The sequence below is a fragment of the Ictalurus furcatus genome, chromosome 9 (assembly GCF_023375685.1).
Source record: "Ictalurus furcatus strain D&B chromosome 9, Billie_1.0, whole genome shotgun sequence".
Classification (NCBI taxonomy): Eukaryota; Metazoa; Chordata; class Actinopteri; order Siluriformes; family Ictaluridae; genus Ictalurus; species Ictalurus furcatus.
The window spans coordinates 1,149,550-1,162,285 of record NC_071263.1 but is presented as its reverse complement, the minus strand read 5'-3'; the positions used below and the strand labels follow the sequence as shown (position 1 = coordinate 1,162,285).

General features: G+C 44.1%; 1 protein-coding gene across 3 annotated transcripts in view; it reads left to right on the top strand.

The window, feature by feature from the left end:
- Positions 1-11,595, top strand: part of clmna (calmin a) — a 28,067-nt gene extending 16,472 nt beyond the window's left edge. Inside the window, exons 3-13 of one of the 3 annotated variants that reach the window (XM_053632237.1) lie at positions 2,507-2,602; positions 2,766-2,849; positions 2,956-3,048; positions 3,340-3,533; positions 3,635-3,828; positions 4,007-4,089; positions 4,185-6,173; positions 7,143-7,330; positions 7,689-7,782; positions 8,292-8,350; positions 9,143-11,595. In XM_053632237.1, the coding sequence (XP_053488212.1) occupies positions 2,507-2,602; positions 2,766-2,849; positions 2,956-3,048; positions 3,340-3,533; positions 3,635-3,828; positions 4,007-4,089; positions 4,185-6,173; positions 7,143-7,330; positions 7,689-7,782; positions 8,292-8,350; positions 9,143-9,323 (3,255 nt within the window). In that variant the 3' untranslated portion in view covers positions 9,324-11,595. Of the gene's footprint in view, positions 1-2,506; positions 2,603-2,765; positions 2,850-2,955; positions 3,049-3,339; positions 3,534-3,634; positions 3,829-4,006; positions 4,090-4,184; positions 6,174-7,142; positions 7,331-7,685; positions 7,783-8,291; positions 8,351-9,142 lie in introns of all 3 variants that reach the window. The other 2 variants (XM_053632236.1, XM_053632235.1) reach the window with 2 other exon arrangements.
- The last annotated feature ends 1,141 nt before the right edge of the window (positions 11,596-12,736 follow it).

The following is a 12,736-nucleotide window of genomic DNA, read 5'->3' as shown; positions in this document are numbered from 1 at the left end:
TTAGTTACATATTGAAGCATTTTACCTCAGTTTAACCAGTTTAATATCGATAAATAATGACAATGTTAGCTAAGCTACTTAGTTAGCTGACTAGCGCTAGTGCAGTGCTGTGCTTAGCAAACTGGCTAGCTTGTGTTATGTTTTTAATCCATTACATAGTTCAAAGCAGTATATCAAGGAGAAAAAAAAGGGCTAGTGGTGATATGATGAAGTTTGTGTTTAAATTTAAAACTTCAGCTCGACCCTTTTTTGCCCCAGGGATGTAAAATCAGGCCGTGTGAATGAGATGTAGGCCGCTTTACTCCTGACGAACGAGTCACGAACACACGGCTACGGCAGTGACACGCGATAACAGGAAGTGCACGTGTCTCTTCCCTTGCCATGAATTATGAATGAATAAAATGGAATTGACATTAATGATGTATTAGGCGATTGGTGAAAGTTACATCTTCAACAATGTGCTGTGGTTTTTATTCTTTCACCTCATTAGGTTTTAATTGATCTTGTTTTGGCTCTTTGGGGTTTCCTCCTCCTCTACGTCTACATCACTTTCTCTTTCATTCTTCACCGCACATTTGCATTACACTTTGCTCACTGCGGGTAACCGTGTGACTTCTCGTTAAAACCCAGTGCCTTTGTCCTCTCTGTCCATCGACTGTTGGGCTTCTAGTGTTTCAGACAGCTCGGAGACGAGAAGGCTGCCATTCACGGCATGCTTCGCACTGACAGAAAGCGTCGAGTGATGAGTCTTTTGTTTTGCAGCACAATGAGTCTTTATCGTGTGGCCCAGAGCTTGGCTTCTGAACAGAACGACGACCCACTAATTAACAATCACACATTTGTATTCATTATTTTGTCTCTCAACTACGATTCATTGGCTCAAATTCTGGAAAGTTCCCCACACAGTCATGGCTTTGCCATGAAGGGCACTAGGGGGTGCCACAATTACCCTGAAATGTCCTTAGCTGGTGTCTTGCAATGAACCGGTGTCCCATCCACGGTGTATTCCCGCCTCACGCCCAGTATTCCTGGGATATGCTCTGGATCCACAGCAACCGTGACCAGAATAAAGCGTTTACTAAAGATCAATTACAGTATAAATGATGCTCTGTAGCACATACAGTGCTAACCAATGGCCATTTGTTTGGTCAATTTTGACACTTATTTTTTTTTAAATTGTAGCATCATTATTGGGAGTCCCAAAGATACAACATGCAAAACATCAGCTTGCATGGTTGAAACAATTCCTAGCATATTATAACGACCCGTGAAAAATTTGCATGAAATTTGGACGCAGTCCTCAAAATGTTCAGATGATGTAAAAGTTATCTTTGATCTAATATTCAAGCGTGATATCTTAAGAACACGGTGGCTTAGTGGTTGTCACGTTTGTCTCGCACCTCCAGGGTCGGGGGTTCAATTCCTGCCTCCGCCCTGCATGCATGGAGTTTGCATGTTCTCCCCGTGCTTCGGGGGTTTCCTCCGGGTACGCCGGTTTCCTCCCCAGCCCAAAAAACATGCTTTGTAGGCCGGTTGGCCTACATTTCCAAATTTTGGAATTGATCTAAACAGGGGCAAGAACACGTCAAAGGATAAATGTCTGAAATTGTTTTTCTTCAATAGCTTCCTTCTTGTTTGAAGTATATTTTAAGGGAATTTCAAGCATAACCATTTGTAAATCGAAGGAATAGCCTTCTTGGTGGCAGAGGCAGCACTGGTATCAGGTTCTACAGTCATGGAGCAAAAGAAAGTACACCCTCCTTCAATTCTATGTCTCAAACTGCAAAGACCTCAGCCCCTTTGAGATGCTCTGGCGGGATCTTAAGACAGCTGTGCATATATGAATGTTGTAAAGAAGCGTGAGAGATTGATAAACTCCTACAGAAAACGTTTAATTCGCTGTTGCTATGGGTTGTTACTGAATTATAGGGTGTACTTTTATTATTTCCCCACCTGCTTTCTGAATGTTGGGAGAAAATGACCATTTATTTGTAGAAGTTGGTGAGGACCACCCAGTTGTTATTTAGGCCCTGATAAATAACAACCTAGAATTGAAGGAGGGTGTACTTTCTTTGTCCCATGACTGTTCTTGTTTATTTTTGGGTTATCAGATAAACTGTCAAGGAGGAGTTTGCAGCACTGGGTTTTGTAGGAAATGCATATCATCCATCTCTAAATGTAAGTATGGAGAGTTTTAATGGCTGGTTTGAGTCAGGGAATCTGAGAAGTAGGTATTTTGCCTCTGCGCCACAGGGTCTAGGCGTTATGGGCCAGAACTTAATCCTGCAGATTGATTTGACTCCTCTGGCTTTCTGGAGTCAAGTCAAGGGAGCACTACCGGTTTCCACCAAGTCTCGCTGATGGATCTCTACGATCACTAGGATGACCATCCTGTACGAACATGTGGATGTTACGTCGTATAGAAAATATACTTATCTTAAAAGGATTAGAAAAGTTAGTCCATCAGATTACACTGAACCTTACATTTCCTCTCTACTTCCTGTAGTGTAATCCTCCACTGATGGTGCACGATCTTTTCCGTGACATCCGAGATGGGCGGGTTCTCATGGCCTTGCTGGAGGAGCTGTCAGGATGCAGGCTGGTGAGAATCTTCCGGAATAACGGATTTTTAAAAAATATAATAAATAAATAACCCGGATCCTTTCGATAAACGCGCGAGGTTTTTCCGAAAATATTTGATTTCCTCTCTGTTTATCAATTGCAGGGGAAATATTAAATTCAGAATTTTTTTTTTTTTTTCTCAGCTGCATGAATTCAAACCGTCCGCGCATCGCATTTTCCGGCTTAATAACATAGCCAGGGTGTTGGCATTCCTGGAGGAAAGAAACGTAAGTATTGAGTCATGAAGCAGTAAGATTAAAGCATTCCAAATGCATGTTGTTGAAAACACCTCGTTGGCACGATCGTGTGTGACGAGTCACTTATCTGATCCAGGTAAAGCTGGTCAGCATCGACGCTGCCGATGTCGCTGATGGCAATTCGTCCATTGTGCTCGGGCTTATCTGGAATATCATCCTCTTTTTCCAGGTAAAGAGATCACACGCTTGTCTCTCTTCGCTTATCTGGCATTGACTGACGTAAATTGTGTTTTACTTTATAAAGCGCAGTGCGGGACAGAAAAAGAAAAATTGTGCCAAATTCTAACTAAAATGAAAATAATAAAGGCAAAAGGTTTTCCTTAAATCTAAATCCGCCCTCTTTCTCGCATTAATTTAGTTTAATTTCAGTAATTTACTTCATTTCAGTTACGCTTATGATGATGTTTGTGTACTTTTCATGCAGTGTATGAAATTTGTATCTCGTTTTTTTCCCCCCCAGATTAAAGAGCTTACAGGAAACATAAGGAACCAATTCCCGTCCACTTCCAGCCTGTCGTCCATCCCAACCAGCTCGGACTCGGACATGTCGCTGTCCAGCACGCCGTCGGACGAGAAGAAGCCTTCCATCGTTGCCAGGGATCATGGAAAAGCCATAAAGACTCTCTTACACTGGGTCCAGAGACGTACCAGGAAGTAAGTGTTCCTGAGGATGACGAGGCCTTTCTGAGGAGCAGTCAGGAGCTGTGTGTATTCCAATGCTCACTGCTTATCATCCTGTTTTTTTTATTTTATAGATATGGTGTGGCAGTCCAGGATTTTGGCAAGAGCTGGAAAAGTGGTCTTGCCTTTCTTGCAGTCATCAAGTCCATTGACCCCAGTCTGGTGGACATGAGGAGAGCTCTGCTGAGGTCACCCAGAGAGAACATCGAAGAGGCCTTCAGGACGGCGCATTACAGCCTGGGCATCCCACGACTTCTGGAGCCTGAAGGTACCCCTGCCTCCCTAAATGATTTGATCACACCTAAATGGTGTGATTTTTTTTTTTTTTTTTTTTTTTTTTTTGATTGATCATTCATGCACTCAGACTTGCATTGGAAAGCTCCTGCAACAGTAAAAACAATTGGATCAGCAACAGTGGTGTAGTAAAATGAAACGTATCTCCTCAGACGTAACCCTGAATCGTCCTGACGAACAGTCCATAATGACCTACGTGTCCCAGTTTCTGGAGCACTTTCCAGGAATCGAGGAGGTAAGATCCTGCGAATGTCATCCATCAGATTATAAATATCAAGTAACGTGTTTAAGATGTGATTTATGTGCTGTCCGATTGCTGTTTTCCTGAAGGATGAGCCTTCGGATATCCTGGAGAGGAATAAGGTCAGTGCGCGGATGACAGAGCCGCCGGTTAAGAATGGAGTTCAGAGGAAGAGAGAAAAGTCCAGTTTAGTGAAGAGGGACTGGGTTCAGCCTCCACCCAAGATCTTTATCTCCTCAGTGGTTAAAGATCAAGAGCAAAAACGTTCTCCTGTCCCACTTCAAACGGTAGATGACCGACCTTGGGACAGCGAGGACTCCTCAGTGGGTTCGAGCCCCAGTACTACAGAAAATCGGCCTCCGAGTCGCCCACCGGGCCTGAACAAAGACGCGTCCTCTCCCTTGAGCTCCCCGCAGCCGTCTCTCACCGACTCGGCTATGGATTTCCCAGAATCGTGGGCTGAGACGCCTAGTGAACTTCCACAGTCGTGCAGCAACGACTCTCTGAGAGATTCCACCTCAGCAGGCGATCTGACCTCACTGGGTTCTCCACTGGAATCAGAGAGGGGCCTGCAAGATCAGGTAGATTCAGAGTTGTTTGTTGATGAGGGAAACTTCTCGCTCAGCTTAGAGGCTAGATCCGCGTTGCTGTCCGAGGAAGAGGATGCTTATAGGTACATTTTAGATCTTAAGGAAGAAGAATCTGCCAGTGATGTGCCCAATGAGGATATCATGACAAACTCAAACGCCCAGGAACCTTGTCCCGAGACGAATCCAGATAAACCCGCATCTTCCGATCCTTCCTATGGGGACGGTGACTCTGGGTACTATCCAGATCAGAAGGATATCGCCGCAACTCAACCAGATGATGTCAGCGAGAGTTGGCTGTCCCCTGACTCTAATAAACCCGTTGCTGGTGTTGAAAATGAATTGGAGAACCTGGCTGAATATTGCGAAGAAAGTCTCGAGTCTTCCAACACCGAAGAAGCTGTACAGAAGGTCTCTATGGAATCAGATCAAACAAACGTTTTTGAGGACGACCAAGAGTGGCCTGTCGTTCAGTACGAGAGGATTTCCATTTCAGGGAGTGAAGAGGACATTGAAGAATTAGGCACGGAGTTGCGTGAAGAGCCTCTTGATGAGGAAATGGAGGGAAACCAGATGCCAGATGTGTTCAGTGGCAGGATGGAGGATGGTGCTGCAGAGGAACATCACCGTTTCAGAAAGACTGAAGATGTAGATCAGGTGCAGGAAACTGAGCAGGACGGTCCGAAGCCAGAAGATAAAGCAGACCAGATCAGTACCGAGTACGAGCTTCCTCAGATCCCCACAAACAGCAGCCAGCCTGGGGCAACAGATTTTGAGGCAGAGATCCAAGAGAAAGTGGAACAGAAGTCTGGCGCTGAGGATTCAAGCAAAACCGAAGAGCCAGCAATGAAAGATTTGAGTGAATCCTACCAACAGGTGACCGACAGGCTGGTGGAGACGAGCTTTCCCGAGGTTGAAGAAGAGAAGCTGGAAACCAGTCCTGTGAAGCGGTCGTGTGAAGAAACAAGTCAGGGTGATTTAAGCCTTGTTCAAGCGGACGTCGTCGCTAAAAACGAGTCGGAGGACGAGCTGAATGCAACCCAAGGTCTTCCGGAGACTGAAAACGGGGCCGTCGAAGACGTGAGCACAAAAGAAGACGACACATCATCCGGTCTGCAAAACATCAATCATTCTAAAGCTTCAGAAGATGACCTGATTGAAATCAACACGACCATGCCAGTATCTGTGACCTCTCAGAGTAATACCCTTGTTACTGACCTCCCCACACCTGAGGCCTTGGACCAGCCAAATCCTGGCACTCCATCCTGTGAAGAAGATGAGCGGCCCTTCAGTCCGCCGACGCCCAGCGTAGTAGACCAGCCGTATGATAATGAGAATGAAGGACAGGCCACTTGGGAGGAGACCAAGATTCTGGATACGGAGCGGGCGGAGAGGTACCGTGCGGAGCTCCGGCTGTCGCTCAGCGTGACTCCTCTGCAACCCGCGCCCTCGCAACCTGCGCTTACTGACTCTGACAGTGCGCAGGAAAAGGTGATTACCGTACGTAATTAGGGCCATATAACCAGGACAGACAGGATATTGTGAATTGAATTGGATGAACTGGATTATCAGGAAATGGTAGCAGCGATAATGACCTTATCTCATGTTTATGGAAGGCTATAACCGCGCTGGATACGGTTCTATTTCCGTTACTTGTGTAGTATCTCGTTGGACCTAGGTGGATGTTTGAAGTTTTCTCAGCCTGGAGGAAATTATATCACTTTCACTGCATGACTTGTGATTTTCTCACACACACACACACACACACACACACACACACACACACACACACACATTGATTAAATATTAAATAGCTCACCCGGGGAGATGAAGATATTTCTAGCGGAAACTCTTTTCCTTCAGTAAATGGATCAGACCTTTGCATTTTGGATGATTTTCCCCGTCAGTATCAGTAATCTCACTGCAGTTATAAAACGGTCTGTTTATTTAGATCAGTGCTTTCAGAAGAACGTTCAGAGGTGATTTGGAAGTATGATGAAGTACCACAGTAGGGTTCCAAAATCTGAGTCCATTACCAAGAAGGATTAAGATTAAGAAATGTGTATAATCGTTGATATGGAGATGTTTATTGAGCGTTTTTGGAAGGAGTCTCCAGTGTCAGCACTAAAGCTGAGTCTTCTCGGCACTTTTCTGTGGGTTTTTATGTTGTTGTTGTTTTTCTGTTTTGTTTTTTTCTTTTGGACTTGAATTACTGAGGAAGGATTTCGTATTCAGTTCAATTCTATTCTACAAAATTTGATGAACTCTAAACAGCTCTTGGTAGCAAACTCGGACTTTTAAACCCTACCGTGGAGTGAGATTTAGTTTAATAATCAGGCAGTCTAGCGGGTAAACGAAGCGTAGAGTACACGACCATCCCGAAGCCTTGTCTTCCTGATGTACACTGTGTTTTTATATGTGTATGGAAATAATAATCGTTGGGTTTTAAACTCCGTGCAGGTTGATTATGGGGTTGTGGAGTCTCCGGGACAGAGTCCGTTCGGGCTTTGGGTTGGACACCCAGGAGAATGGGGCCTGATGGAGACGGACCTGGACGCAGAGATCGAGCACAATAACCGAGAAGAACAGAAAAACAGAGAGGAACAGGAGAACTCTGCCTCTGCCAGAGAAAACACGGACGTGCCGAGGTACCGTGCTATTATTAGAGCCACGGCCGAGTGAGAAAACCGCCTCTTTTTGTTTTTTTTTCTTTTCTTTTCCCTTCTAAAGGACGTAACCTCACATGAATGTCCTTCAAATGACCTTAAATGGTGTACTTAATGATGTTTGGGTTTTGAAATGCAGCTAAACCTGTAGATTTCCTTTTGTAGATAAACGACACGATAGACATTTCTTCCCGATTCCGTCGACGCTCTTAGGTCTGACACGCTGGTGTTAAAGTGGACTTTTTGTTCCATTAAACTGGGGTTGATGAATGGAATGATCGCAAGGCCATGGGAAAGGTGTGTAAGTTTGTATTTTTTTTTTTTTTTACCATTCAAGCAGGGACGAAGCTGTCAGAGAGCGAAGCACTGAAGATGAAAACCAGCCACCGGCAGCTTTGAGCGAACCAGAAGTGGCGGATGTGAAAGAAGCGAAGGTTTGTACTGTAATTAATCAAAAGCTACAGAGGCTTTCTATCGGTGCTTTTAGAATGTTTAGTCCACTTTAATGGATCCTTGGTGCGTTTCCCAACCTTTTTCCCCAGCTCTGTCCTTTTTTCTCACGTCAATTTTTTAAATGGCACACGGCATGTTTGGTTCACTTCCTGCAGACGAGTCGATTCAGAGTCGATTCGCATTCAGGCCGCAAGTGATTTAATGTAGAACTTGACCGAGACCACACTTGCTCAGGCGCTCTCGGACCGGTTGTTTCGGTTCGCGCCCGAGCGTGATCGGCGTGTACCACGCCGAGACGGAAAACACACCGGGTTTTGAGTCGATTCAATTCGACTCGGTCTACGTGCTGCGTTTATGAAAGCACCCCAAAAAATCCCTGTGACTTTCTGCTCACTATTCCTCATGAATATATGAAGATAAGAATCGTTTTTCAAATTAACCGTCAATTCATCTCTTCACTGATGTTTAATCATATCCTGTTGTCTTTCAGCAGCCCAGAGAAAACGGAGAATCCCCGGCTGCCATCACGACAAATCATGCGGACGAAAGGTACTAAACTTACACCCTGTGTTTCTCATCTCTCACGTAGCGTGTGCAGAAATCTGAATGCCCAACCCTAAACCATTACTCCACCCAGCGCAGTCAAAATCGATGCAAAACATCTCCCGCACTGAGCAGCTGTTTCAGACAGCTGAGTGGAGCTTGAGGCGTTTCTCTAAACCTGCCTGTGTGAACAAGTCTGTTCCTGTTAGAGTCACACCAATTACACTGCAAACATTCTGTCACTATGGCATGTTGTCCTGCTAAAGAGATTATATCTCACACCCCTGTAGAGCTTTCTCAATTTCTTACAAGTAATAATGTTGATGATGATCAACATGACACAGACACCACACCTCCTTCATAGGGACTGACACAGAGAACACCACACCTCACAGGTACTGAGACCACACCCCCTCATGGAGACAAATGAGCACCAAGGCCACACCTCCTTCACTGTGATTGATTGATATATATAGAGGCCACAGCTCCTTCATTGTGACTGACATACAGAGGCCACGCCTCCTTTACTGTGACTGACCAACAGAGGCCACACCTCCTTCTACAGAGTGGCCACACCTCTTTAACTGTGACTAATGTACAGAGAGGCCATACCTGCTTAACTGAGACTGACAGGAATAATGGCCACGCCTCTGTCACCGAGACTGATGAGCACTGAGGCCACACCTCCATCACTGAGACTAACAGACACAAAGGCCACGCCTCTATCACTGGGCCACGCCTTTTGATTAGCGTAATCCTGGTACAGTGTGTAACGGATGTTCTGTCTGAATTCTGCAGGTGTGTGATGTGTAATAAGAAGGTGTGCAGTCCTGCACGGAGTCCACGGCGCGCAAATCACCCGGAGCTCTCCGAAGTCGACTTCCTGCTGCTCATGTGGTTCCTCCTCTACTGCCTGTTCGTCCTGCCTCACATGGACATACGGACGATCTCCCGCTTCCTGCTCAACCTGGACGAATGAAAACGCGGGATCAGATGAATTAACGCAGGATTAATGTGCTTGCTTTCTTCCACAGCTCACGTACGGTGAACCAACCTTCCTGAAGAACTGACAGCACGTTGCCATATCTGTACATTTTAAATCCAGGTTGCCAGGTTTACAGCTGTTCTATAAGCCTACGCACTGCATCTTCTGGACACCAATGCTTAAAAAGTCAATATTTTAACGAGAAGATTAATATTACGAATAACCAATAATCATTTTGTTTTGGTATGGTAATGCTTATGCTGATTGACATTTCGATTGTCGGTTATTTTATTTTATTTTAAGCTCGTAACTGAATTGCCATCACCAGTAAGGAGTTATTTGATACACCACCTGTGTTCAGGCTGTATTTTTATTTTTTATTTCTTTTATTGCACTCTCGAGATCAAGTCTGGCCCTTTAAGAACTTCTAATGGAACTTATTTTGGAAGGAATATGATGGAAATTCCCTCGTTTTTATTCACCAGATTAATAAATCATGGACATTACTGTCGTTCCAATGATGAAATGCAAAATTGTGGTAATAAAATAAAAAAAAAAATACCGCCATTATATTAGTTTTGTCAGTTAAAAGCGAATCCACCCTGAACGACTTCCATATGGATACGTACTACCAACAGTGCAGACGTCGACGGCGTCTGAGATCGATTCCGAGTTTTATTCGCGTCCGTCTCTTCCGTTCGAGCCCCTGCTGATCAGCAGCGCCGCTGGGATTTAGCCCTTGCTTCATGTCTGTGTAAAGAGATTGTGTTTGATGCAGCGGCGCTTTAGTGGTTTACTCTCTCCAGCTTTTTCTCCCTTCCTTGTCTATACACTCTGCTCAAACAGATCAGCTTCCAAAGCTTTCACGCTGATTCCGGCATCGACGCCGTCACAACCGTCATCTCGGAGATCACTATATCCACGTTGAGTGTCCGAGTCGTGTAGCCGCGTTGCATTCTGGGACTTTCGAGTCTCCACTAGTTCTACGCTGAATTATTATTATTTTTGTGTGATTGCGGCCAAAAACGCTCGATTTTACTGCGGCGTTTTCAGAATTTTGCGATGCAACTTTGCGTGTTTTTTTTTTTGTGTGTGTGTGTGCTTTGTGCGGTATTTTTGGGGGTTTTTTTTACTCGAATCGGCGAAATCGCAATCGTACGAAATTGTTCCGCACGCTCTTTCGCAGTGGCGTTTGTTGGTAAACGAGACCTTTTCATCTGTACTCATGTCCGACGCACGTGATTCGAAGACGGCTCCGGTCTGGTCTGAATGTTACCTTTTATATTTGAGGGCAGTGTTCGCCATTATAAGCGCATTACATCAATATAAACACTGAACAAGCTTCAGGGTGGAGTTTTCCTTTAAAATGATGAGCTGTTAACTAACAAGATAAGAAATGTCATGTATGATTTCAGGTTTTCAGATTATATTTAACATTTAATAATAATAATAATAATATTGACACGTGCCTAAATGCTGGGGGGATTTCTTTATTGATGTATGATGATATAAGAATATCCTGAGTGGTCCTCTTGAATGCAGCTTAATGAAATTTCAATGTAAAATGCACTTTTACAGAATCCACGTCTTATAAACTACAAGTCTTTGTGAATAAGCTCGGTGTCGAGTCGCACTTTCCAGAACGCGAAGCGCCAAAATAAAGATCCGCCAAAGATGTAGTTTGACGCTCAAGTTACCGACGAAAGATTGATTCCGCTATTCTTTTAACGATGAAGTATTTCTAAAGCGACCGAGCTGTCGTTCTATATTTTACGTGTATATTTTCCAGCACATTCAGTCATGTCTACACCGCTCACTTTGACCCGTTGCTTAGGGTGTTAACCGACGGCTTTGAAATTTTCCCATTACGTCCTGGTGAGGTCTGTATGTATCTGGTATTATAGAAGCCATTTCAAAGGAAGTGCTTTTTTTTGTTGTTTTTTTTTTTCCTCGATTGACATGTTGCGTTTGTTATTTTTCTCCTTTGTATGCGTAGACGAGTTATAGATGATCGTTTCCTTAATGCTGTGTGTCCATACACCTTTGATGGAACACCAATTGTAAGCACTGTGCGTGTGTATGTGTGTGTGCGTGTGCGTGTGAGTGTGCGTGTGCGCTTCCACCATGATCTCACGATCTCTGCATGAGGAGTTTTGTGGTTGCGGACCACGTTTTACGTTTTGTAAAAGCTATCTGGTAAATCGGTACTTCACTTTTGTATTGAAGATCCTTGTGCAAATAAATAACATGCCTCCTAAAAAAACAAGTGTCTCCTACGTTGTTGTTGTTGTTGTTGTTGTTATTTTTTCTATACAAATAGCCTGACAGCTCCAGGGTCTCCGGTTAAGTGTGAACGTCCGAATGTCGCACGTTCTCCCTGTGTCCTATGTAGGTTTCCTCTGGGTTCCCCGGTTTCCTCCACAAACATGCCAGTAGGTGGACTGGCAATGCTAAATTGCCACTAGGTGTGAATATCTGTGCACACAGTGACCAATAATGGATTTATGTACCCTCCGGTGTTTATTCCCGGCTCACGCCCAGTTTTTCCTGGATAGGCTCCGGATCCACATCCAGGATACGTGAATGTTTGAATGTAACGTACAAAAGTGAGAGACGGATTCCGATCCAAGCACAGAGCCGAAGAGTTGAGGGTTAAATGGTTTTCTGGCAGAACTGGGATTTGAACTCGTAACCTCTCTGTACTCTTATTTAGAAATCCCCAGTTATACTCCATATAGGGCACTCCAGAAAGTGTAGAAACCCTCTCATACCGTACATGGGATAAAGCAGGGCTGGAAATCCCAATCCACCATCATGTTATTTGTATTTATTATTCTGTTCTGTCAGAGCAAAGACCAGGAATAAAAGTGTTCCAATATTATTGCATATGTTTAAACAATGAGCCTGATATTTTAATAGTTCGATTATAAACTAAGTTTGTACTGAAGGGGTCAGTGGAATTGATTTCATTGGTATAGCGGTCCCCTGCTATAAGGAGCCTCAGTTGTGTGACATGAGGTTAATTTGTTGTAAACACCGCCACCCAGTGGTCAGTGAATGAACTACAGCCTCACAGCCATTTTTAGAAGAAATGGTTTAAGATTTGTACACACTGAGGGACAGTGGTCTGTTTATCTAGTGAATAGGACAGTTTTTAGTCATTTCTTTTAACCGTGTGGCAGACTAGGAAACCTTTCCTGAACTGTTCCTGTTTTGCATGATGCATCCCATCTACAAGTATAGTTCTAGGATTTTAAAATCTGGTTACAAAAACATAGAAAAATACATTTAAAGATTCCATTACAATTCCACTGAAATAATGATGATAATTTGCATATAAAACCTAAAAAATATTAAACATGACCATGAAATCTAGGCCTGCCTTAATATGTGCCCATTCTCTCTCT